The following is a 26,083-nucleotide window of genomic DNA, read 5'->3' on the forward strand; positions in this document are numbered from 1 at the left end:
CAGTGTAACAATGGTTTTTATTAAAACTTTGGTTCGAATTTGTTTTCATATCTCTGAGATAAACTCTAAAGAATTTTAAGATAAGTTTTTAGAGTCAAGGAGCTTATAGCTTTATTTGCAGACTACCTGTCATACAGTTTATTCTGGTTTTGCATTCAAGTTTTATTACTTATAGTATCATTGTAGAATCAAGATCCATCATCATCTAAGGTAGTATTTCATTAATAGGCTCTTTTAAGTTCCAGCACACTGCAATCTTACTGTTCAGTGAGTGAGACTTTTCGGTAGTTGAGTTTTTTAGGAGTTTAACATTGGAATGCTAACGTCGAGAAGGAAGTTATTAAATTTCAAATGATATGAAAGTTTTCTAGAAGTGGTACTCCAGCGAAGATCTCTTCTCGTTGAGTGTGTATTGCAGATTTCTCTGGCCATATGTGGTTTTGAGCGTAAAATTTCCTCTTAATTTTTAAATCAATATGAGGACAGTTCTAGAAGTATACATGTGTTTAGGAAGTTATCCTCTGTTATTATGTTTTTGAAACGGCAATTCGATGACATAAAAGTAGCTCCAGTGATTCTTCTTCTGGAGAACAACCAGCACCTGTGGAGTAGCGAGGTCTTTCTGGCCTGCAATGGATCAACGGCCAGTTGTTGTCGCTTAGTAAGGCCATCTCTCGGCAATCATTGGTTTGTTTACTGGTCATTGTCTAATAGGCACACACGTGGTGGGGCTTGGTATTAAATCAGACGCTAGTTGCAAAGCTGTTTGGAGAAAGGCGAAGAGGAATCATCCAGGCACTTCCCCCTCACCTCGTTAGGCACATATTCAGCGAAGTGTGTGAAGTGTTTGGACATTAGCCGACTTAAGAACTTTATAACAGAGACCAAGCGCTTTGTCGTATCATAAGGGTCTTAGAGATCCGTTATCAGTATCCGGTTATCACAAAGGACAGTCGAATTTGTCTAAGTGAGATTCTCTGCAGTTGTGCAGATCTACCACTTACCCAACCTAACCTAACTTAAGTGTTTTGAGGGGCTTGGCGTGTAACAACTTACCAGTGTTGCCAGCAATTATTTCGTATTCTTTCAATCAGCCTTGTTTGGAGTTTCGTAAAAGTTTCTAATCTTACCTTACTCATCTCCCGTTTTCCGCTTCGCCTTAGTAAATTTTTAGTGTATATGTAACCTCATATTAAATCTCTGAATGAGAGTAAGATATAGATATACTATGTCTGATTTTGACTTATAGTTCCATTGCAAGTACTTGTTACTCACCATTTTTGTATTAGCTCCGTGATATTCCGTTGACAATTTAAATAAAAACTCAGTTTTTGCATTCTTTTTTGTTGTGTTTTAATTTTTTTATTGATTTTTCTCAGTTTTCCTTCATTTTACTTTTTAAATAACTAGTTTAATATTTCTTGTTGTTTCTGTTGCTCTTGTTCTGATTTCGTATTTTAAATTTTTTATACATATTCCTTTGTTGTTTGTGTTGTTGTGTTTGTTTGTTATATTTTATTTATTAAATATAATAACTAAATTTCATTACAATATATAATAATAGTAATAATGTTTTTGTTTTTGTTTTTGTTTTTCTTTCATATTTTCAATATTTTTTGTGTTACTTAAATTTCGTTCATATTTGTAATATAATTATTTATTTAATTGTTTTTTTGTTTTTTTTTTGTTTAAAAAATTTATTAATTTGTATTAAGTGTGGGTGTGTGTGTGTATTTGTTCGTGTTGTTGTATATTTTAGTAGTAGTAATAAAAGAATTTGCGCCGACAGTAAGCGCTTACAAAACAACGCACACATACATAAACATTAGCATGTACAGTGCGCGCTAAAAGTATGTAGTTGTCGCTTGTCGGCTTTGACGTGTGTCTGTGTGTATGTATGTGTTGGCTTAAAATTATTTATTTTAATTATTTTCTTTTGAAATTTGTTTTCTTTTCCCCGCAACTATTACACTTACAGTTTTCTGCATAAAAAATTGCAATGTATGCATACAGTTTGCACACACTGTATTTCAAATAATTCGCTTAATAAATGTAAAATGTGTCAAATGAGTGCTTTCAAAATGAGTAAATTAATATTTGCTTACAATTTGCTCGCTGGCTTTATCACAAAACAAAGATAATATTAAATAAATTGTTTAAAAAAATATTATTATTAAATAATTAACAAAAAATGAAATACTTTCACTACGCTTAAATCTTAACTAATTATTTTTCCAAAATTAATTGATTTTTTTTGTATAGTAAATGTTTGGGTAGGCAGGAAATTCGTTGATTTTATCACCTGAATTCAAAACTGTTTGTTGTAACACTACACTGTCAAAAACAAATGCTTCATTATGAATACTATACGAAATTAGTTTAAAAATAACAACACTATAACAATATCAAAGAAAAAAAAAACAAATGCTACAAAGAATATAAAAATCAAGAAAATTAATAACAACAATTTACATTGCGCGCTTAAAAGTATGCAACTAAAAATACTTGAACCTCATACTTTGCTATTGGGAAGGGGCTGTTCATTTAAGTTTTAATGTATTTAACTGTATTTTTTTTTAAATATTTTTCGCTTCTATTTGCTACATGCTTTCATCACAACGGTTTTATTTTTTTGTATTGTTACCACTAACGGTCTTCAGTTTGTTAATATATATATTTTATGCATGAAAAAAGTTTCTTTCACTTATTGTATGTAGGTATGTAGGAAAAAATGTTTTATATATATATAACTATATCTACATATATAAATATATATGTTTGTAATAATTCAAAAATGTGGGTGTGGCTTAAAAATGAGTAGGTGTGTTGTTTTTAAAAAAGAAACGATATAACTCTCTTACATTTACTACGTAGTTATGTATGTATATTCTTCTGCTTTCCACACGTACTTACTATCAATTAACAATTTAATTGATTAACTCACTATTTATGTATATTTGACTTACAATTTAATTACAATCCCATTTTTTCACTATTTTAATTTTATTTTATTTTCTTGCTCATTTTGTTTCATATTATTTTACGTTTTTATTTTCCTTTTGAAAAAAGACTACTTTTAAAACTGTTTCGTGTTTTCTTTGCTCTACTTTTGAATGCAAATATTTTTCTTTCTCTTACTGTTTCGTTTAACGCGCTCTACGCTCATGCCGCTGCGTTGCGCATGCGCGCTCGTTTACACTTACATTTGCTCATACTATTTAACGTTTGTTTACAACTAAACGTCTCTGCTCTACACTTAAACTTTATTAATTTATGTAAATTTTTATTTTCTTGTAATTAAACTATAAATTAATTGGTAAATTGTTTCCCATTTTAGTTTGGTCTTAATAAAAAAATTCAGCGTTTATTCACATACTCAAAGTAACACGTTTTAAAGTGCATATCTCACTTGCTGGCGCTGAGCGCATAGCTTGCTTACTTCACTTGTATGCTACTGCGCTTGCATACTTCGATTGCTACACTCTTTAGCGCTGCTCTACGCTCATTAGCAGTCGTCAAGACGCGCCAAGCGCATACTTCGCTTGCTGCGCTCTACTTGTTAGCGCATAAATATTTTGCTGTGTTCTCTCTTATGCGCTCTCTCTTGCTCTTATTTCATTTTGCTTCATATGCACTTATGCTCTTTTGTTGTAGTCTTCCCTAACAATCACTTTCGCTTCCAAAACTAGTTATTACTAAAGTTACTAAAAGTTAAATCATTTAAGTTCGCATTTGCAGCGCGCTCTCTCTTCTTAATTTTTTTTTCATTTTGCTCTCTGCATAAACTTGCTCTTCTTCTAATCATTACTAGTTTATTTTTTCAATTTAATAATATATTGTGTTTTTTAATAAAACTTTAAGGCAAATAAAAGTTTCGTTTTAGTTTACATTGTTTGCGCATCTTTGCGCACGCCGCTCGCGAACTGCGCTCACTGCTCTCTTTTACTTTACTCTTCATAGCGAGCAATGTCTCTTCGTTTCAATTTCTCTTCAATATTTGTAACTGTTTGGTGGCGCGTAGTGTGAAATATTTAAAAATAAATCAAAATCAATATAATTGAATTCAAAAATAACGGTACTCTCTTAGTGTACAACTTCTATTGACTACTTTGTGTAATGTTTTTTGCTATTTGTTGTTGTTTACTTATATGTATTTTGTTCGAAAAAGGAAGTGTTTATTGCATTTGTATTTCATTCATGTTTTATTTGCTATTTTATTACATTTTATTTAATGTTTCTGTTTCTGGTTCTGTTTTTGTTTCTGTTTCTGTTTTTGTTTATATTTCTGTTTTGTGTTTTGTTTTACTTTTTTCAATATTAAAAGGAACATATTGTAGACATTCTCGCAAATATTTTCTGTTTAACCTCACTTTACTATGTTGGCTTGCAAAATCGTTTTAAAAATGTACCTACGGCGTCAATAAATTTGAATTTACAAACACATTTCGCGCAGTGTAGCACCTTAAGCGCCGTTCACACACTGCCACTAGTTGAGTAGCTTACGGTTTACTCAAAATTCCGCTACTTCCTACGCTCGTTCATGCGCTTTTATTCGCTCTTCTACTTGCTTACGCTCTTTACAATCATATATTTTCTTTTGTTTTTTTTTCACTTATATACTAATTTTAGAACATGTTTTTATATTTGTAATATTTATTTTTAATAATTTTTTTTTGGTTTGGTATTTTTGTTATTTTTTTACATAAAACATTTTTCAAAATTGTTTAAGTTGTAGAATTATTTTATTTTATTTTATATGTATATTGTGTTTTTTTTTATTTTATAATATACTGTTCACACTATTTATTAATAATAATAATATTTTTAAAATTAATAGTAACTGTTAAAATGTGTTGTTGTTGTGTTGCATATTTCGTATTATATTTTTCATAATATATATGTATGTATATAATGTAATATTTTTCTTGAATTTCCTTAGTCTACCACACCGTTGCATTTGCATTTGTTTAACCCTTACTTGCTCCAACTAATTATTGTACGGTCTATTACCGTTAACTTGCTTAACTAACTGTTTTACAATTTTTTAAACGTTTGTGTTATGTTTTGCTCAGTGTATAACTCTAGTGTAGTTTTGAAAAAAGATTTTCTCTGCACCGCTAAGTGAAACGTTTAACATTTTTTTGTGTTTAGTTTATGTTATGACATATTTCGTTTTGCAATATTTTTATTTTATTCTTACTTTTCGAAAATTATTTTCACGCAAAAACTTTTTAATATTTTTGTTATAACTACTTTTTTATTATACCGTTATCTCTGACATTTATTTGCATTTTTTATTTTTATTAACATTTATTTTATTTCCCGTTTTGTTGTGATTTTTTATTTTGTTTAATAAAATTACATTTCTTCCACGAATTAGTTGATTTGATTTTCCTTCACATGCATAAAAATTTAAGGTCTGTTTATAATGGACGGAAACTCATTTAGGCATTTTCTTATATAACTTATTGTTGTAGTTGTTGTTGTTTCGTCTATATTTAGAGTTGTCTTGCTGTATAATTTTGTTTGTTGGATTCTGTTTTTGTTTTTGGTATAAATCGTAAGTAATCATTGGTTTTGTAAGCATTCTTCTTCTTAGGTTGTTTAAGAGTAGAGTGTAGATTAGGTTAGAGTGTAAGAGTAGTGACTAAAGAGAGTGGTAAGAGTAAGATAAAGAAGTCAAAAAACCTTCAAGTTCTTTAAAATGTTGGCTTAATTTATGTTTAAGTTGATTTTCTTCGTTTAGTACGGTATATATTTGTAGGATAAGTGCTTTCAGAAAAGTGTTGAGCTTTCGGGAGAACTTTCATGTGCTTTGAAGTTGTATGGTTCTGTGGTAAGGACTGGTGTTGGGTAATATGTGTTTTACGGTTGAGAATTTTTTGTAAGTTTTAGTGAATTTAAAATACTGTTCGTTAAACAATTTTGTGTTCGAAAAATATATAGATATATATGGTTTAAAGGAATTGGGAAATTAACAAATTAAGAAGACAAGATTGATTGGAATTAATTGTGAAATATATTTAGAGAAAATTGAAGTGCCAACCACACATTTTGAAAATACATTGGATGTGTGGAAATTCTGTGAAACTAATCACAAATAAGAAAGGAAGAAGTAAGGTTCTCTGTCAAGAATTTGTAAAGATTTTAAGCTTAGAAAAAAATACAATAAAAAAGCGCTTTTCCGCTGAATCAAATATTTAAAGTAGTACTCAACGTTGACATTTGAGACCTGAAGTAATCAGTGTGAGTAAAGGAAATCAAAAATTTGTTTTTAATGTCATAGGGTGCTGTTTAGTTGTTGTTTATATATGGTAATTTATTTATTTGAAAATTTGTAGGAACAAAGAAGATAGTTATATTATATATAATGGAAAAATACCTTAGTAAAAATAATATACAAATTTTAAGATCAAAATCGCGAAAATTATGAATTTTAGGAATATAGCGATTTTCAACAAATATTTGCAACTTTTGTCTTATGTTGATTTCAATGTATTAAATTAAAAAAATAGGAAATTTAAAAAAAAAATTAAAAAGAATTTGAGAATCAAATTTCCAAAAAAATAATAACAAATAGAAGAAACAAATTAATTTATTAGAATTTCTTATAAAATTAAAAATAGAATATTTTTTATTTAAATATGGCAAACAAATTTTATAGAAAAAATGGAAAATTGTTTTGAATTGAATATAAAATCTTCAAAAAAACTTATTACTTTTTTTAAATTTCAATTTTTTTGTTAAAAATTTGAAATTTGAAACAAAACTAGAAAATTAGATTATTAACAGTAAATTTTGTTATGTGAGAAGTCGAAAAAAATATTGTGTTTTTACCATAAATTTCCGTTGATTATAACCAGCCCTTAAATAAGTACGATGAATATATATTTATACAATATATATATGTATGTATATGCTATAAATATGTATATGTAAGTAAATATATACCATTTCCAGTATCTATGCACATATCAATGTGGTTTTTCGCGTATGCGTTCGTCGTCAATAGTTTTGAGTATTTTAAAAAATTGTATTACATAATATTTATTTGATTCCACTTTCCGTTTATTATTGATTATTCATGTTGTTGTTTATATACTTACATGTGACAATTAGTAATTGCGTGTTTAATGAAATTTAATATTTTAATTTTAATTTTACATTTAAGTTTTCCCTTTTAGTACCAGTAACGAGATTTTTCTTTGCTTGTGTTTGCATATGTGTGAGTGTGTGTGTGTTTTGAAAATTCTTGTATTGTTCTTTTTCAACACATTTTACAAATATTAATTTATTTTTGTTTTAAAAGATCACATTTCATTTTAAGTTGCCATTAATAAATATAATATTTTTTATGTTTTTTTCATGAAATTTTCATTGCAAATGTTTTCTACACAATTTGCAAAAATTTCACTTGTTTTTTATTTGGAAATAATTTACTGTATATTTACATAAATATTTAAAATTAGTTAAGAGTGTGTTGGTGTCGTTTTTTATATTTTTATTTAATATTGAACATAATTTATTTTTTTATTTTTTATTAACTTTACAATACAAATATTTTTTTTTTATATTTTCTTTTTTTATTATTTACACAACATATTTATGTATAAATTAGTGTTATATTTATTTCATTTACTTAAAATTAAGTGCGCCCCTTTTATTATTGTGTTGGTGCTGCTGTTTAAGTAGTTGTCATGTGTTTAAAAAGTCGAAATTTAGTAGTTTTAGTGAAAAATATTTGAGTTGTTTTAAATAAAACAACAACAATAATAAAGTAGCATTTGAAATTAATACATTTTTTGAAACAATTTTGGTTTTTATTTTTTGTGATGATAATTTTTTTTTTACAAAAACTTATAAGTGATTTGAAATTTTGAACAAACAAAAAATTAATTTCGGACAAATAAATAAAATATGTAGTTAAATAAATATTTAAAATTATTAAATTTTTTTGGTTTTGAAAATATTTGATTTTTTTTATTGTTGTAGATTATTTTTTTTATCAACAACTAAAAAAGTATTAAAAATTTTCGAAAAAAAAACAGTTGGTTATATAATATTAAAGTTTATGACATTAAGGAACTTTGCTTTAAATGTTATAATTTGTTTTTAAAATGTAATAAATTAATTTAATAGATGCCCAATAATATATTATATATAATATATAACGATTTGAACAATTTATAGAAATAAATTTAAAAAAGTTGTACAAATTCAAGAAGATTGAATTGAAAAATATATGTATTTTGGAAAAAATTTTAAATTCTAAAGAATTTTTTTAAATAAAAAAAATTTAAATAATATTGTAAAACAATTTTTAATTTTTAAATGTAATTTTGAAATATATATATATATATTTTTTTTTTAAACAATTTTGTTTTTTAAACAATTTTGAAATAGTAAATAATTTATTGTACATTAAAAAAAATTTCTGAGTATTTTGAAAATTTTTTACAAAAAAATGAAAAAAAAAATTATTTAATATGGTGAAAATATTTGATTTTTTAATTTTTTTTAGTTTTTGAAAAATTTTGGTTTTTGAACTATTTGGAAATATTGTTTTTAGTATTTTTTTATTTTTATTTTTTTAGTTTTTCATTAATAAAAACAAATATAAATAATCTTTCAATTAAATCTTTCAAATCTATTTTTTTTTTCACATTTATATTAAATTAAAGATCAAATCAAATACAAAAAAAAAACAACTTTTAAATTAGACATTACGAATGCAATTACCATAAAATATATAATTCCAGTCAAATTATAATTTGTAATGAGTGAATTTTCAGTGTTCAATGAAATTTAGGAAGATTTGATTATTATTACTTCGTTTCAGCAACCGTACACACTTGCTTAAATTTATTCGCTGTTTTTGTTGTTTTGAATATCATTAAAATAATTAAAATTTTTTCATAATATTTCGTAAATTTATTATTTCATTCAATTTGATTTCCGTACGGCACCAACTAACGGTATTTAACTAACTGTGTGCTGTTGTCTGCTATTTTAACACTTCTTCTTTATAAAAAAATATTTCTGTTTGCTTTTGTTTTAAATATTTCACGATTTTTGAATTTAATTTTTTTAACTGTTATTTTGCACAAATTACCGTTATTTTGCTATAGTTGAGACTACAAATTGTAAAAAAGAATTTGAATTTTGCTTCATTTCAATATTCACTAGTTATTATGCTCAGTATAGCTGCTGCAGTTTTCTTGTAATTTTGCCTTTAAATATTTTATTTTATAAATGATAACGCTATTGTTGTAGTTTTTTGTGTTTTTGTTTTTATTTATTTCTTTTCTAGTAATAAGTCGTTGTTGCAAAAATAGGACGTGACTGTACTGGTTTGTTTAGCATTCTTTCATATTGAATTTCTGCCTTATTTCATTTTATTTTGTTTTATTTTTAATCATTTGCTATCAAACATTAATTTAAAGTTAGTTAACGGTAACTTTTTTAAATTTATTTTGCCGTGTTTTTGCTCGGTATTTTGTTATGTACTTTAAGTGTACCGTTTAAAATGAGATTTTGTTTTTGTTTTGTATTGTTTAAGTTTAAGGTTATGTATTTTCATAATTATTCTTGTGAAACATTACGTTTTTACTTTTTGTTATGTGTATGTATGTATTGTATGTACAAACATATATAAGTATTGTTTTTAGATTTTTTGTTTTTGTTTTAATTTTTACTTATTTGTTATTGATTTCATTTGCTGACAAATGGAACACTAGAGTTAAAATTGCATAACTAAGTATCAGAGTTTTGTTGAAGTTCTGTAAATTCTTTATTCACTAATTTATGTTTTACCGTTATCTCGTAAACCTTCATTGTATGCACACACCTAAAATTGTTCTTCTATACACAGCGACCTTTCTAAGATCGCTCTCCGCGCGCTAAAACTGCACAACGCTGCACTACGCTCCGCTTTTGAAAATTTATGTAACTTTCATTTTCGTAACTCTCGTAAACTACAACTACACTAATGGTACCGTTCAAAAATTTTAAATGTGTAATTTCTAAACTAATTTAATGCTATTTTTTCAAGTGTATTTTCTTTGTTTTCTTGTATATTTGCTTAATATAGTAAATTTATTATTATTTTTTTGTTGTAATTAAATTATTTATGTTTTTAATTATTTTGCAAATGTTCAATCTTAAACCTACAACCTCATGTATATTAAAGTGTATATAGAATATTGTTTTTGTTATTTTTTTTCATAGTTTTTTTTTTTAAGTGTACTTCTACTTAAAACTCATTCAAGTCTTACTGCACTTTAAAAAAATTACACTTCATCAATACAATAATTATAATAATTATTATTATTTTTAATATTTTAATTTTGTATTGTTTTATAATTAATAATTTTCATTCACTGCTAGTTGTTGTAGTTGTTAGTTTATAACTATTTGCTATTTATTTTTCAATATTCTTGTAAATAGTTCATCAACCTTTAATTGTTGCCTTATTTATTGTGATAAGTTGAAAGTTGTTATTAGTGTATGCATGTTTTTGTGTGTTGAGGTTAGGTTTAAAAACGATTTTTTTGCACGAAAACAAATTAAAAAATATTATAGAAAATTTATGTATATATATATATGTATATATATATATAGATATAAATTAAAGCAACTAATTTAAGAACTCAATAAAAATATTTTTATAATTTATTGCATACAACAATAATTTCAAAATATTTAAAATTTTATGAGCTGTCGTCACTCCTCAAAATCTTTTAATCCCCTTTCAGCGTTTTAATGATTCCCACCAATGTTATGTGTGTGTCGATATGCTGAAGGCTTCGGGAAAGCAGTTGTTTTGCTTACGTCACATTAGCGCTGGTTTACTCAAACTACTTCTCTTCAATGTGCACTCGGAGAGCAACTGTTTTTCATTTAAACTCAAATTTTACCAATACTGAAGGTAATCTTCATAGGAGTTGTGATTTTCAATACCTTATTGGTTTAACATGAAAGCAAAAATTACTGAGAATATATTTTTTTGGTGGCACTATTAATCTCTTTATTTTCGGTCAAATTACAGAGAGAAGTCTAAATAATTTTTTCAGTACCATACTTTATCTCTTGTCATTATAGTATATCGAGTGGAGAGTAAGCAAAGAACTTGAACTCTGTCAGTGACTTATTTTGAAGAAAATATTGATAACATAAAAAAGTTATGTGAATTTGTACGAATAGTACTATGTTGAACGTTTTTTGATCACTCCGCATTATACATTATAGATATTTTCTTCTCACTCTCTCTTATGTCATTATACATATAAGACAAAACACTTTGAAGGAGACCTCAGAGTAGAGACTAAGTAGACAATAATTTTTTGTTGTGAGAAATTTTGGTTAATCTAATACAGCTTTGTGTTCTTCGTCTATTACTGTCACTAATCGAGTAGTATCAGTCACTTTCGCAATGCAATAGAGAGTTCCCACTATGTCTCGCTGCACAATGAATAATTTATTATGCTGAGAAACTAATGTTGACTTATTATGCTATGGTGGAGAATATGTGTTAATCAGTGCGATCTATATTCAAAAGTGGAGAGAAAGAAGCCTTCTTCTTAAGACAATGAATTTCAGGGAGGTAAGAATTTAACCCTTTCATGATCGTTATATAAATATGCTGATGTTAAGGTAATGTTTCAGTAATTTAACAACCATGTGCCTCGCTTCAAATGTTTTAATTTCCTTAACATTATAGATATATGGAGACAATAACCCACCATTGAGCACAACAAAAAAAAAAAATAAATAAAATAAAAACAAATAAGAGTAAACTATTGCTGGTAATGAGTATTTCGTGTATCTTATTTATGATTCGATTTCGTTTCAACTTGCAACACGTCAAATTATATACTAGATTATATACATATGAGTATATACTACATAAATTACTTGGTGATGGGTAATAGACAATCGGTAATCGTTAATTGCTAATTGATACTTATAAGTCTATACAAACAAGTTACAATGAGAATATTATATTTTTTCTTTTTTTTTTTTCAAATAACAAAATAAAATAGTAAACATTAAATATTTAACAAACCGAGTGCATAATAAAAAATAATCAGAAATTAAAACACAATTTAATGAACAAAAACACAGCCGCTTCTAGTACCACATACATACATAGCGGCGCGCTACAACCAATTGTGGCTGTCTGTCATACATACATAAACATATTAGAAATAGGTATGCGCATATGTGCTGCTTATTGCTAAAATATTCGAGTGTGAATTGGAAATGTTGTTGACAACTTACGCCGCGCACATCGTGTGTGTGTGAAGCGACGGCACGCGCCGCGCGCTTTCTTTTGTAGAGCCGCGCGTGCGTTAAGTCCAACGCGCAGCGCTGAGTGCCATGCGCAAAAAGCGCGCTTAAGCGCCGCCATTATTGCCCATGTAAATGATTTGTTGTTGTTGTTGCTGTTGCCACTGATATTGTAGTGCCAGTTGCTGTTGTTGTTGCTGATATTCATAGTTGCTGCTGCTGCCGCATTGCGCATTTCATATGCAACCGCCCACCACCGGCGCGCTTGTCGCGGCACCAGCAGCCGTTGTTGTAGCCACCACTAATGGTGTTGTTGTTGTTGCCACACCACTCAACACATGCGGTGCAGCTGTTGTCACCGCCGTTGCCAACATATGTTGTGGCGCCGCGGCGGTCAGTATTTGCGGCGCGGCGGCATAATGGAATTGATGTTGTGCCGCCTGTGCTGCGGCGGCGGCAGCGGCGTACTTCATTAAATGTTGTTGCGCCGCGGCTGCGCTATGTTGCTGATGATGCGGCGCCGGATAAATGTACGATGCTGCTGTGGCCAATGGTGATTGTGGTTGTTGTTGCTGTTGCTGTTGGTGGTGCGCTGCCAAAATTGGAATGCAATTCGAATTGTAATCGCTGCTGAGCAACAATGTGGGCGCGCCTGTGGCCAGTTCGTAGGCGCCGCTGCTGGTGGTGGCGTAGGCTGTGAGATGTGACGGCGCCGCCTTCAAGTAGGCAGTGGTGGCATGTGGTGGCTGTGCTGCTGGCATGGTGGCAATAGCAGTGGGTATGGTTACAGTTGATGTGGTCGGCAGCGTCGCGGTGGCGGAGGTGAGCGCTGTGGGCGAGGTGGCGATCGAGCAGGATGACGAGGAGGATGCTGATGAGGGGGAGTAGGGCGAATGGCAGGTGAAGTGTGGTAGATGATAAGTGGCTGGTTGTTGTTGGTAGATCGTATGCGTGATGTGTTTGTTGCTGTTATTATTGTTGGCGCTGCTGCTGCTGCTGCTGCTATTGCTCGGACTGTAGTGTGTTGTCGTGTAATTGTTGTTGTGTAGATAGTTGTAGTGTTGTTGTTGTTGCTGGTGAAGATGATGTTGCTGCTGCGGTTCGATTATTATCAAATTATTATTGTAGTTGGTGGCAATGCTAGTCGTTGCTGCTGCTGCTGACTTGGCATGCTGTTGATATTGTTCATGTGCTTGTTTTTGTTGTTGTTGCTGCTGTTGTGAGATTGTATGCAATTGATTGTTCTGGTTGTGGTTGTTGTTGTTGTTACTGCTGCTATGGCTGCTTGCATTGCTGCTAACGCTGCTGCTGCTGTTACTGTGCATGCTGTTGTTGTTATTATTATTGTTGTTCGTATTAATAATGGCAGCCATAACATTCGCCGGCGGCAACACAATCGGTATATGATAATATTTACATTGCTTACGTCTGCATTGGCCGTTGGCATGATCGCGACACACAGCCACACGTTGATCACATACTTCAACCTTGTCATCTAACGATTCGACGCATCGAGTGGGTCCAATAGAAATGAGAAAAAATACGAAAAAATATATTAGCATATTTTTGTATTATTTTTGTTGTTTTGTTTATTGATATTAAACATAATTTATACAATACAATACATATTCATATAATATATCTTTGCCTGTGTGAGTGTGCGTGTGCGTGTATGCGTGTGAGAGGAGAGAATAAAACATTAATATATCTCTGTGTTTTAGTGCGATAATTTAGTATAGAATTTATAATAATTTCTTCAAATAATTTATATATTATATATGTATGTATAAAGGAATTAAATTAAATCATTTTTATTAAATTTAATTTTTTTTTATACTAAGTAACAATAAGGTATTATTTATAAGACCACTTTAACCAAAATTCAATTTGAAAACATTTGTGCTATATCATGATATCACATCTTGGGTGGAAGCTGATTTAAAAAACTACAGCTATGATAGCCTGCTTCACTTCCTAAATCCCTTTGGAGGCGAATTTTTCTTCTCTTCGCCGCCCCCTCTTCTATAAACTAAGAATTGCCGCAACAGGAGTTACAATAAAATTTGTTACATAGCTTTGTTCAAATATAAAAAAATTCGGGGGTCTTGAGAGACATCTTAATAATTTGAAAAAGAAAAAAAATTGAAAACTTAGTTTAAAAAAAAATGATATTTTCACTCATGTAAGGTCATCATTGTGCTTCTTGAAATAAGAACATAATGGATCCTTTGTGAAATATATTCACCACACTAACTGTACTGTGGAAATCCATACATTCTTTGTTATCTCAGTGAAAATTGCTCACTGATTATATTTGCGATTGCTTTATAGTTCAGTAACGGTACCAACGCTTGATCGACAAGGTCTACGTATAGTATATATTATTGTTTTTTTTTTTTAATTCGCAGTTATTTCGTAATAATCTTATTTTTGAGAAACTTTCCAGGTTGGCTGTTTTAATGACAATTGATCAACAATCAAGAACTTGAAATTGTGGGCTTTGAAAAATTGGAAGCTTTTTATCTGAAATACCAAAGTTCTCAAACTGTTTCCCTGGTAGTTTACTTTGCAAGAAATTGCTTTCAGATTGCTTTTTCCTTTCAGAAAGCTTTCTCAAATATAAATATGAACAAAGTCTACGCTTAATACCAAAAAGACTTGGCATTTAGCTTTCTTTATTTCTTTTATTTTAAAATACTATAGGCGAGTATATTGTATTAATGGTTATAATACGACCTAAGATCTCGTATAGTAAGTTGTTCTCTAAAGCCAAGTGATCTCTTGAATTGATCTCGATTTTGAGTTTATGTATTATAATATTCAAAATATATTTATAAATGAATCAAACGCGTATACAACAGATATATCCTAAGGTATTAGGATATATTTATGTAACATCCTACTACCTTAGGATATATTCATAGAGTTCTCCGTCGAAATGTATTTGTTGTAAGAAGTGTGGAACCGTAGTTATGACCCAAAATGTGGTCAGATCTTTTACCTATATGACTTTCGATAAGCTAAGGTTTGCGTGTTTTGGCGTGGACACTTGAATCACACATTTATCGCATGAGACATGATTTTTATAAAAATAAAAAATATAAAAAATGGCATTGAAATGCCTAGAACCATAGGTATTTTTTAATATGATTTTTTAAGTTATTAGTTCTGTGTCTGGAGATTTTTGACAAATCTGAACCTAAACTAAATGTCAAATTGTAATTAGTAGAGGCAGTCTTGCATTTAAAGTTACTAGGCAGCAAATGCAAGAAGTCTCTGCATAATTAAACTGCACTCATATTTTAATAGTAATACATCTTTTAAGACAAATTATAAACTTTCCGATAAGTTGTTTTAATCTTATCATTATTTTTAATAATATTTTTGATCAAATATGTTGACTTATTATGTATAATTTTTACGCTAGAAAATTTGCTTATGTTTTGAGAGTTGCTTAATTTTATTATATAGAATATATATTTTTTCCAATTATTTTAATTGGAATTATCATTTATTATTTTAATAATTTAATTTAAAAAGTTTTTTTTAATTATTTTTTATATAAACAAAACGATTTTTCACTGCTCAAATATTATAAAAACCAAAATAAAACCAAATAAACTCAAGTTGCTACTTGATAATACCATATAAATACTATATAAAAGCAGTAGCTATAATTCTCATAAAGTACACTAAAGTGTTATAAAAATGTAGTGTTCAAAATCTAAGGCAAATCATAAGCGGAAATCGTACGGAAGGCGTGTCGTGTGCTGAGTTGGCTAAGAATACGTACATACACACATAAATGGTATTCGAAAAAAATACTAAAAATATAAGGTATAATATAAATTAAACTAAAAAAATTACTAAAACTAGCTAAGAACTAAAAAGTATATAGCAATGACGGCATGCACTTACCTTCAGTTAAATGAACGAATCTACAATTTAACCGACTGCACATAGATCTATTGAAATCTTGGCACACCGGGAGGGTGTCCAGTAACTATTGTTGTTGTACAATAATTGATTTGATTTTTTAGTGTAGTTGTAGTAGTTGTTGTTGTTGTTTATTTGTATGGCAATGCATATGGCGTATGCGGATGCGTTTACGAAATACGTTTACGTAACGATTTACGATTTCAATACGGATGCGGGCACAAAAAGGAAAACCAAAACGTTGTACAATAAATACAACAAAATCAAATAAACCAATCAATCAGTCAAAACCAATACGTTATATTTGGCAAAAGGAAAACGCAAAGTTACGGAAATAATTTCGAGCAGCGCAAACAGCGAAAAATAATCCAATAATCCAATATTTTTACGAAATAAAATGAAATAAATTTTTTATTTTTTTGGCACATTTTCGTCGTTGTTTTTGTTTTCGAAAGCGAAATTTTGCAATTTTTCGCATTTCATTTGCATAAATATTTTTTTTGGTTTTTTTTTTGTAAAAAAAATGAGAAGAGAAGAAAAAAAGAAAGAAAAAAGAGCAAAAATTAGTATCACATGTTTACTATGAGTTAATAATACATACATAATATATATATAAAGATAATCAATAATAGCGGTATGTAAATACAAATACAATTTTTTCGATTGATTTTTTTAAATGTAAATACATATATGTTTGTATATGATTACTAATTTCAATATCAATCGAGTAGTTACGGCACGACGCTGGCGGTTCATATGATAACAGCATCGTTTGGCGCTTTTGTTTTTGAGCTGCACACACTCCTACTAAAAAATGCTACAGTTAAGTGTATACCGTTAAGTGGGTTGTTGTTGTACGCTGTTGCTTAAACTATACTATATATTAAACTATTAAAATACACTATAATATTTAATATTCAAATAACATGTTTTTTTTGTTGCTCAGATATGCTATGCTAATTTTTGTTAATCTAAATTGATATTTATATATGTATGCATATATTTGGCATAATGTCACTTTGGCAGCGTCAAATATGTACTAAAAATAATTATGATAAAGCGTTTATTAATTGGTTGTATAGAAATATATTTGGGTTGTTGTTACTCGTAATTAGTTGTGCATTGAGAAAGCTCATAAATTGGGGTTTTTCCGCTTTCGACAGTAATTATTAATAATATTTTAGTGTTAAATGAAGAGTTATTAGAAATAAATACTAATAAATAATAGTATGTTAAAGTCATTGAACTTTTTAAAGCATTAGTTTAAGTTAGTAAAATTAAAAGCTTGCAAGCTTTAAAAAATTAATTTATTCAAAAAAACACTTTTGCAAAATGTTAAAAAGAAAATTAATATGTTATTTAAAAAGCTCAAAAGCTTTTATGATGATTTTTTCATACATTTGATTTCCTAAAATCAGCATAGAATACTAACAATTTAACTAGAGAGCTTTTTTCGAATTACGCTTCAAATTTAACTGAAGTTATTATTATATATAACAGTAAAAGCTCGAAAGCTTTGAAGATTTTTGTTCTTAAATTTTATGTCTTTAAAGCATAATTAAATATTAAAAAATTAATAAGACATTTTTTTTATTATTAGAATTTAAAATTAAAAGCTCGAGAGCTTTGAAGTTGCTTTTTCTTAAAGTTTATTTCTTAAAAGCATCATTAGATACTAAAAAATTAATTAGAGAGTTTTTTTCACATAACTCTTCTAACGTTATTATAAAAAAGTAAAAGCTCCAAAGCTTTTATGCTGTTTTTTTAATTTTATTTCTTTAAAGCACCATTAAATTCTAAACATTTAATTAGAGATCTTTTTTCGAATTGTACCTCAAATTTTAGCGAAGTTTGAAAGTAAAAGCTCGAAAGCTTTGTGAACTGGTTTAATAAAGCACAGTAAGGGTATTTCATACACACATTAAAAAATGGAGCTTTTTGAGAAGTGTTTAAAAATCAAGTTCTTCTAGTTTTGTAATTTCAAAGAAATTTGTGTTTAAAAAAGGGTATATTTTATTTAAGAAAAGTTTAAGAAAAGCTTTTCACAAAGCTCATTAAGGGAAATAAGCTTTTCATTTTCGAAAGCTTTGATGTCAAGTTTTTCCAAAATTTGATTTCTTAAAAGCATCATTTGTAGCAAAATAACCATATAAGCTTTGTTAACTGCTTTAAAATAAAGCGCAGTAACGGTATTTCATATAACAATTTAGAGAGGGAGTAGTGTTCTAAAAATGAAGTTCATATAGTTTGGAATTTTTTCTTCTTTTAAGAAAAGCTCTTCGGAAGGCTCGCTAAGGGAAATAAGTTTTTCAATTTATGAACGTAAAACTCTCTGCATACAACTTTTTTCATAAACTTTCAGTGAAGAAAATGTGATTTAATAGTCACTTTTTCTAAGACTTCAACTGATTAATGGAAAACATAAAAGCTTTGAAATCAAATAAAACTATAAATAATTATCTTTATTATTATTATGCAAAAAATTAAATTTAATAAGGTTAAAAATTTGGAATCTTCGATAAGAATATCAAAGACAAATCTGCAATGATTATCAAATGTATGCAATTGAGCTTTCATTAGTGAAAGCTAAATTATTTAACCAAAAGCTTTCGTTGAGAGCTTTCACTTGTTGTGTAAGCTTAAATAATCAAACAAAAATAATATGCGCATGCGCTCAATATTAAATTTTTTTTCTTTCAAACAAACTTTATCTCTTCCATACTTCCAACAAATAAACGCTTCGTGGTTAGTATTTCCCAAAATTAAAACTATGATCTCGTTATGCCAGAAATATTGTAGAAATAGTTTCTAAGTAAATATAGTGTTAAATAAATTTAAGCGAACTTAAGTAAAGCCACAATACTAAGCCTTCATACAAAATTTCTTTTCTCTATATATACTTTATAATGAAACATAAAATGTATTCCTTTTTCAAGTTAATGTAATCCATTTTTCTGCAAATTTATAAATATACATAAACAGCATGACATACATTTAGGCGTATAACCAGTGTAGAACAAGGCCAAAAGCACAACTAGATTTATAAAAAAAAAAATAAACTAATAATCAAATTATGAAAAAAAACGACGCTAGGACAACCATACGGTTAATATATCATCATAAAATAAGTCTTGAAAGCTAATATTCATTTTAAAATTGGCGAAAAACTTTAAAGCTGAGTTCATAAAACTCATGTAGTGAAAGAGTATAGTGAAAATATTGCGGTAGGTAAGCAAGAAAATAAGACAAGCTTTAAAGCTTGAAAGCATAAGCGGAAGCTTGAAGCTTTCACATGTAAATATTTGCGAGTTCAGTTGTTGTAGTTGTAAGTAAAAAGCTATTCAACTCACTTTTTCAACTCACTTCTCTTTGTTTTGTGCGCATTTCGAACGCTTTGTGAACGCTTTTCTTTTTGATTTCGGTTTGCTGTTGCTTTCGTCATTTTGCAGATGGCAATTCGATAGTATCTCAATTAAATGCTTTCTTTTGATTAAATTGTGTTTGAAATTGTTCTCAATTATACAATTCGATTAGCAGTGCATATGTTGTAAATTTTCACTAAGGAATGTTTGAAGTTTTTACACAATTCGTTTTAATTGTTTTCGACTAAAAATTTATTTATTTCGATTTTGATTTACGATTTACGATTTTTGATTATCAATTGATTTATTTTTGGATTTTCTGTGTTTTTTTTTCAGTGAGCTTATGAACTAATGGGCTGTCTTATGCAGTAACAGTTACATATCCTAATAGGCGGCACTAGAAATATACAAAAAAGAGAAAGAGAAAAAGAAAGAAAATATATACAAGTTTTGACATTTGAGTAAAATTTACGAGTATTACGTATAAAAAATAACTGTAAAACGTTTCGAGTTTAAGTATTCTTGTAATTGATTAAAAAATATTACTGTTTTATGGTAATTATTAGTGACAGTGCGTAAAGTTGTTTACTTTAAAGAGAAGCTTCCTGATACGGCGACTGAATTTTGATAGGAACAGTTCGAAAATACTTCTGGGCATAAAAATATCTGAAGGGTAAGCTTTTTAGCTTTATTTTGCGTAAGTTTAAGTGTGGATTTTAATGAGTTCAAACAAATTTGCACAGTTTGTGTAAAAAATTATGTTCTCTTTGTGTGTTTTTTAGTTTCGAAACATTTTTGAGATATTTAATTTTTGGAAGAGAAAGCTTGTGAAGCTAAAATGTTATGAAAGTTATCTAGAATTTGCTGTTTTAATATTCAGAACAGTAATATTAATGCAGAGAATATTTGGGAGCTTAAAAGCTAATCATTTTCATTAGAGTTTCAATAAAGCTCAAAGCTCTAAAGCTTTATTGAAAGCTACTTTAATTGCACTACCAATGAATTTTTCATGCTTAAGATTTTCTTGATGCTGAATTCATAATTTTGATGTGTAGATAATTGAGCTTTGATATTTTAAAGCGTTAAAGCTTTTAAGAATATGTTTATTTAAGATTTGGCTGTAAAGTATTTGTATTTGGCTGAGTTTTCATATAATGGGGCACTCAAGCATTTAGGTTTATTCGAAAGTTTTGGCTATATTTTGATAAACAAATACTAAGCTTTTGCAGTTTATATGTTTTAAATTCTAAAAAACTATTCGTATGTCTAACATTTTCAAAATCAATATAATAATAAAAGCGGAATTTCCGAAAAGCATAAGAAAATACCTATGAAAATATTGCGTAATCTCGTTATTTCTTTTTTACTGAAAACACAAAGCTCTGCAAACACATCACTACACACAATATACGAGTACTTATCTTGAATAATGACTATAAAAAGCACACTTAAGCTTTTTTTGGAGAAACATTGCATATGTGAAGAGTTTGGAATATTTATGTATGTATATGTAAGCTGGTACTTCATAAAAATAAATAAGCTGAGTGAAAGCTTTCATATGTAATGTAAGCTCTTGCCACATGTAAGCTTACGCTATAGGCATAAAGCTTCAAAGCCGCAACTTAGGAAAAGAAACGATATAATTTGTATCAGTTAATAACTGTTTTCGGTTACCTAATTGTATAAAAAATGCCATTAATTAGCACCGGACACTGTGGATAAAGTACACGCCGATCCGTATGAGCTGTACGGCAATATTGATTTTTGTTTCATTGGCAAATTGGCAGAAATTTGTATATAAAATGAAAAAAATAGAGAGAAAACGTTGTTTAAAAAATATGAATTTACTTTCAAATGCTACATATACATATGTATGTCAACTATAACTAATATAAGAAAATTGAAATCGTGTCTAAGCAACACTTTACTATTTGTATTTAAGAACATTGAAAATTTGTTATATTGTATATATTATTATAATTTATATAATTTGTTGAAAGCATTTAATGAGTATAAAAGCAGCAAATCGAATATTTCAAGATTTCGTAAATTTAAGAAGTGAGCTTTTAAAGCTTTTAAGCTCGCCACACTGCATAGCTAAAAAGCTGGTTGTAGCGAATTTTGTATTCATTTTGTAGGGATGTTTTTTATTGAAGTGTTAGCAGAGAGTTGAAAATAAAATTTCGCTGTAAGTTGTCATGTAGTCCAGTTTATTGAATCACAATGTGTCATCTCCAGATTCTACCAACATTCGGTTATGATGTTTCGGTAAAGTAAAGTTAAGCAGAAACTAGTGTAAGATCTATATTAAAATGCATTTCCAAAGCATTCCTAGAAGCTTTTGTGTATTCAGTTTTTATAATAAAATAATAATACCATATATGTAAACTCACACTCTTTTAAAAAGCTCAAAGCACTTTTAGAAACTCTGAAATACAGTTCAAAATCTATTTTTTTTTGTGGTGTCAAAAGTTTATATGGACCATATATATATGTTATGGAGATTAAGCTTTAAGCTCAGCAACAAAAGTGCTTTACTATTTAAATCAAAAATAGTTGTTATGCGAAAAGTCTAAGAAAAATTGTAGATTCTCTGTGAAAATACCATGTTTCATATTTTTATTTATGTTTCATAAATGAGCTTTAAGCTCATTTTTTTGGGTTCGCACCACAGCTTTTGAAAGATCTCACATGTGGGTAGTTATAAGATATTTGGATGCCATAACCTAAATTTTAGTGCTTAAAGCTTACTGGAATGCTTAGACAAAAGCAAAGCTTACCAAATCTTTGTGTTATATTTTAACTATTTTGAGACTATTTTGAAAAGCTTGACACTAAAAGCTCCATCATCAATATGACAGTTAGAGTAACAAATTAACTGAATGCAAAACGTCGATTGCAAATCAATAAAATTATTCATCATTTGATGTGATTATGCTGTTTGGAAGCGGAAAGCTTTTATAGTCTCTGTATAGTATGTACACACATTCCATCAAATTAAAATGTATATGGCAATAAATTAAGCGACAATACCAAAGTTTTTTATTATCGTTATCCCGCTGAAACTTTTGTGAGTTTTCACGTAAAAACTGCTTTCTTGCACCGAACGAGCTTCAAAGCTCCGCAAGCAAGTGTCTGCTTCATTGATTTTTATGTAGTTGTTCGTATATTTTTTATTGACTGCAACTAATATACATAAATATAGTGTTTATTGCTTGCAAATTTTATTGCAGTTCGCCAAAGTTCCGCTTCCACAGCTACAAATACCGTTGTATATTCGTGTATGAGTGCTTATGGGCGCTCATAAAAAGCGCCTTGCAGCAGTTTATCACTCAATGAAGTGTTGAGTTATTTGTTTTATAACACAGTGGGCGGCACTGATTGCCTGCGTTTTCGTGGGTACCAACAGTCGTCCGCCTGTCGTAAAAGCGTGTGGGCGGGTGCGGTTGCAGCAGCAACCAAGACGACTGCGTATGCTGGCCATGTTCGTGGCCTGGCGTGCTATTGGCATTGCCAATGGCCACTTGTTGACACTTTAAGCATTTAATTCGATTATGTTGCGCTCTTGTGAAAGCTCCAAGGACGCGCAGCATGTCCATGCCGTTGTAGCAAAGTTATGCATGCGCTCGTTTCATTAGTCAGCTGCATTACGACGCCGCTTCTTTACGAGTGGAACTTATTTAATTTGCAATTTTTATTTTGTGTTTTGCATTTTCGAAAGTTTTACAAGCAAATGCTTTTGCGGTTATTTAATTACGATTTTAGTGCAGTTTTTTGGCCTGCAGTGTTGCCAGTTAATGCATTCGCATGAGTTGTTGGGTGTGTAAATGGTGGGTTGGTTGGAGTCGTTTATTTTATAGCGCAGTTTTCGGGTTAATGTAGTGGTTTGGGCGGAGTTGAACTTGTGATTTTTTCAGTTCGTGTGCTTGTATGTGTCTGTGTAAGTGTGGGCGGCATTTATGTGGGCTTAATTGGAATTGCTTATGAATTACATTGTAGGAGGGGAGGACCTTGACAGTTGTTTTGCTTTTTTGGAGATAAGTGGAGGGATTTAAGCTGATCTTATTTCTTCAGAAAATATTATCGATATGGTTTTTACAAAACAAATATAATATTAAATATGTTGTTCTAGACAAAAGTGCTTTCTTATGCCTATAATTCAGCTTTCTGAATCTAGTTGCCAACTTTTTTGTCACAATATCTTCTATTAATTGTATATGTATGCCTAGTAGTTCTGAGATATTGCTTTACTTCTTATAACTATTATTATTAGATTTAGAACAAAGCTAAACTCACTCAAAAAAATTAATATTTTTAACTAAACATTTTTAGAAATTGATTTTGTACTTTTTAATAGATTTTAGTACACTTTTAGTATATATTTTGTAAAATTATCAGTACTAAACTTGCATATATTCTATATTACATTTCACCACTTGCTTATCTATTTTTTATTTTAGTACATTTTTAGCACACTCTTGCAGTAACAAAGCTTGTACGTTTATTTGTAATGTTAAACAATTTTAGAACACTTTATTTGTACTGAGTTTTGTTGAATAGTGAAAATTATTTATAGCAGCTGTTGTAAAGTTCGTATTGCAGACTATGCATTGTTCTTGCTCAAGCCGTAAGCAACAAACGTTTTTGCATAAATTGAGTAAATTTGAAATTTTAGTACTTTTTAGTACACATTTTCGTTAATAGTTTGTAGAGTACTATGCATGAACTGCTATTTGGATTGGACTAATTTTAATTTAGTACTGTATTTTGCGTCATTCCACGCAAATTTAGAAATTTTTAGTACAAATATTGTTTGTAGGTGAAACGAGTGTACTTTCTTGAAATTGTCAAATTGTTTGCTTTGCGACACTATTTTAAGCAATTTTAGTACTTTTGGTACACTTTAGTACTTCAAACTTTTCAGTACTAATTTTAAATATATTAAATTCTGTTTAAATCATATCTACGGGTCTTCTGTTTTGAAATATAGCTTAATATGTTTTATAATTTGTAGACACATTTTGTTCTAAAATGCTTATTTTAGTAGGGAATGCAGAAATATCTAAAATCTTCGATTGTTATTCATAAAAGCTTTTATGCTGACACAATATTTTACTCAAAACTACTACAATTTACAAAATATTTTGTGTGAGTTTAGTTTTCGTTTTGTTCTAAAATAATTCCAACTGACTGATTTTAGTAATATTTATAAATCTATGAAAATAACAGCATTTTAACATAGTTTTTCGTCATTTATAGTTTTGCAGAAAAAGGGATTTTACAATTTGTTGGTTTAATGCTTATTTTTGCTTTTCGCACATAATAACAATTTCTAAAAATAATATATATTTGTTTCATAACATTTCTAAAATATTATTTTAAATATTTTAAACAACCTTTGATTTATTTCTATGAATACACAAAATAATATACGCTTTAAACGAAAACAACAACAAAGCATTATATAAGCTTTAATATCAGTATAGGCAAAAAACATTTGGTGGTTAGTAAGCGCCTAAAAGTATAGTAAAAATATTAATTAGTACAAACTCATTGTTCATATATATGTACTATGTGTTAGTGTGAGTTGACGAGTGTGCTTAACGCTTTGAAGCACAGTAAAAAATTGTAATGTTTTTAACTGTAAAGCTCATGTTAGTGTGAGCTATGCATGTGCTCATGCAAAAGCTCTTTAAAACTCTTCCTATTTGTTAGTGTTGCACAAGTGTTAGTACGGCTATAAATAATAACACTTTTTATAACAACAAATATACGCTATTTAAGCACGCATATTTGCCACTTACATTGGTTTTTGTTTTGTTATTTTAAATATTAAATATAAATATTTGGAGGGATGAAAACAAAATTTGTTACATAACCAGCAGGCGTTGGCGCTGCTTGTTTGTGTGCGTGTGTGTTTGTGTTTGTATTAAATCTAATAACAGTACCTGTCCATTTGCGTCGGTGTAGATAACATAAGAAGCATTCAACGGTACTTTAGTTGTTGCTGCTTTGGTGTGGCATACAAAAATTAGTTGGAAATAATTAAATTTTCATATAAATATAAAACGTGTTGATAACAGCCCAAAAGCATGCAATGAATATTATATTAAGTTATTTTTTTGTTGTTGTAAATTTTTATACAAATATTTTTGTTTTTTTTTTGTTTGTTGTTATTATTTGTAGGGGATTAAATGTATTTGCATTGAAATGATAAAAAGCGATTTGTTATTGTTATTTTTTTTTATAAGCCATTTTTTTATGATTCAAATAATATTTCATAAGCAGTGCAAATTATATATATGTGCATATACATATATGTATCAGCGGTTAACCAAAGCGCGAAAAAAGGAAATTGGAAAATATTTTAATTTGTAAATTGAATAAAATAACAAAAACAATAATAAATTATGCATAATAAGTGAGTATTTCGTGATTTGCATGAGAGCGCGCATTGTAGGAGGAGAAAAAACAGAGTTGCACAAATTTAAATTTCA

General features: G+C 28.9%; 1 protein-coding gene across 15 annotated transcripts in view; it reads right to left on the bottom strand.

Moving 5' to 3' along the window:
* Window positions 1-9,198: 9,198 nt before the first annotated feature.
* The window catches only part of LOC105213249 (protein muscleblind), a 285,776-nt gene continuing 268,891 nt past the window's right edge, over window positions 9,199-26,083 (bottom strand). For 6 of the 15 annotated variants that reach the window (XM_054234602.1, XM_054234594.1, XM_054234592.1 and 3 more), the window contains 2 exons: window positions 16,207-16,291; window positions 13,644-13,783 (listed from right to left, as the gene is read on the bottom strand). In XM_054234602.1, the coding sequence (XP_054090577.1) occupies window positions 16,254-16,291 (38 nt within the window). In that variant the 3' untranslated portion in view covers window positions 13,644-13,783; window positions 16,207-16,253. Of the gene's footprint in view, window positions 13,784-16,206; window positions 16,292-19,574; window positions 19,984-21,260; window positions 21,331-25,534; window positions 25,594-26,083 lie in introns of those variants that run through there. The other 9 variants (XM_054234586.1, XM_054234600.1, XM_054234584.1 and 6 more) reach the window with 4 other exon arrangements.

This window comes from Zeugodacus cucurbitae, chromosome 6, assembly GCF_028554725.1.
Source record: "Zeugodacus cucurbitae isolate PBARC_wt_2022May chromosome 6, idZeuCucr1.2, whole genome shotgun sequence".
Lineage (NCBI taxonomy): Eukaryota > Metazoa > Arthropoda > Insecta > Diptera > Tephritidae > Zeugodacus > Zeugodacus cucurbitae.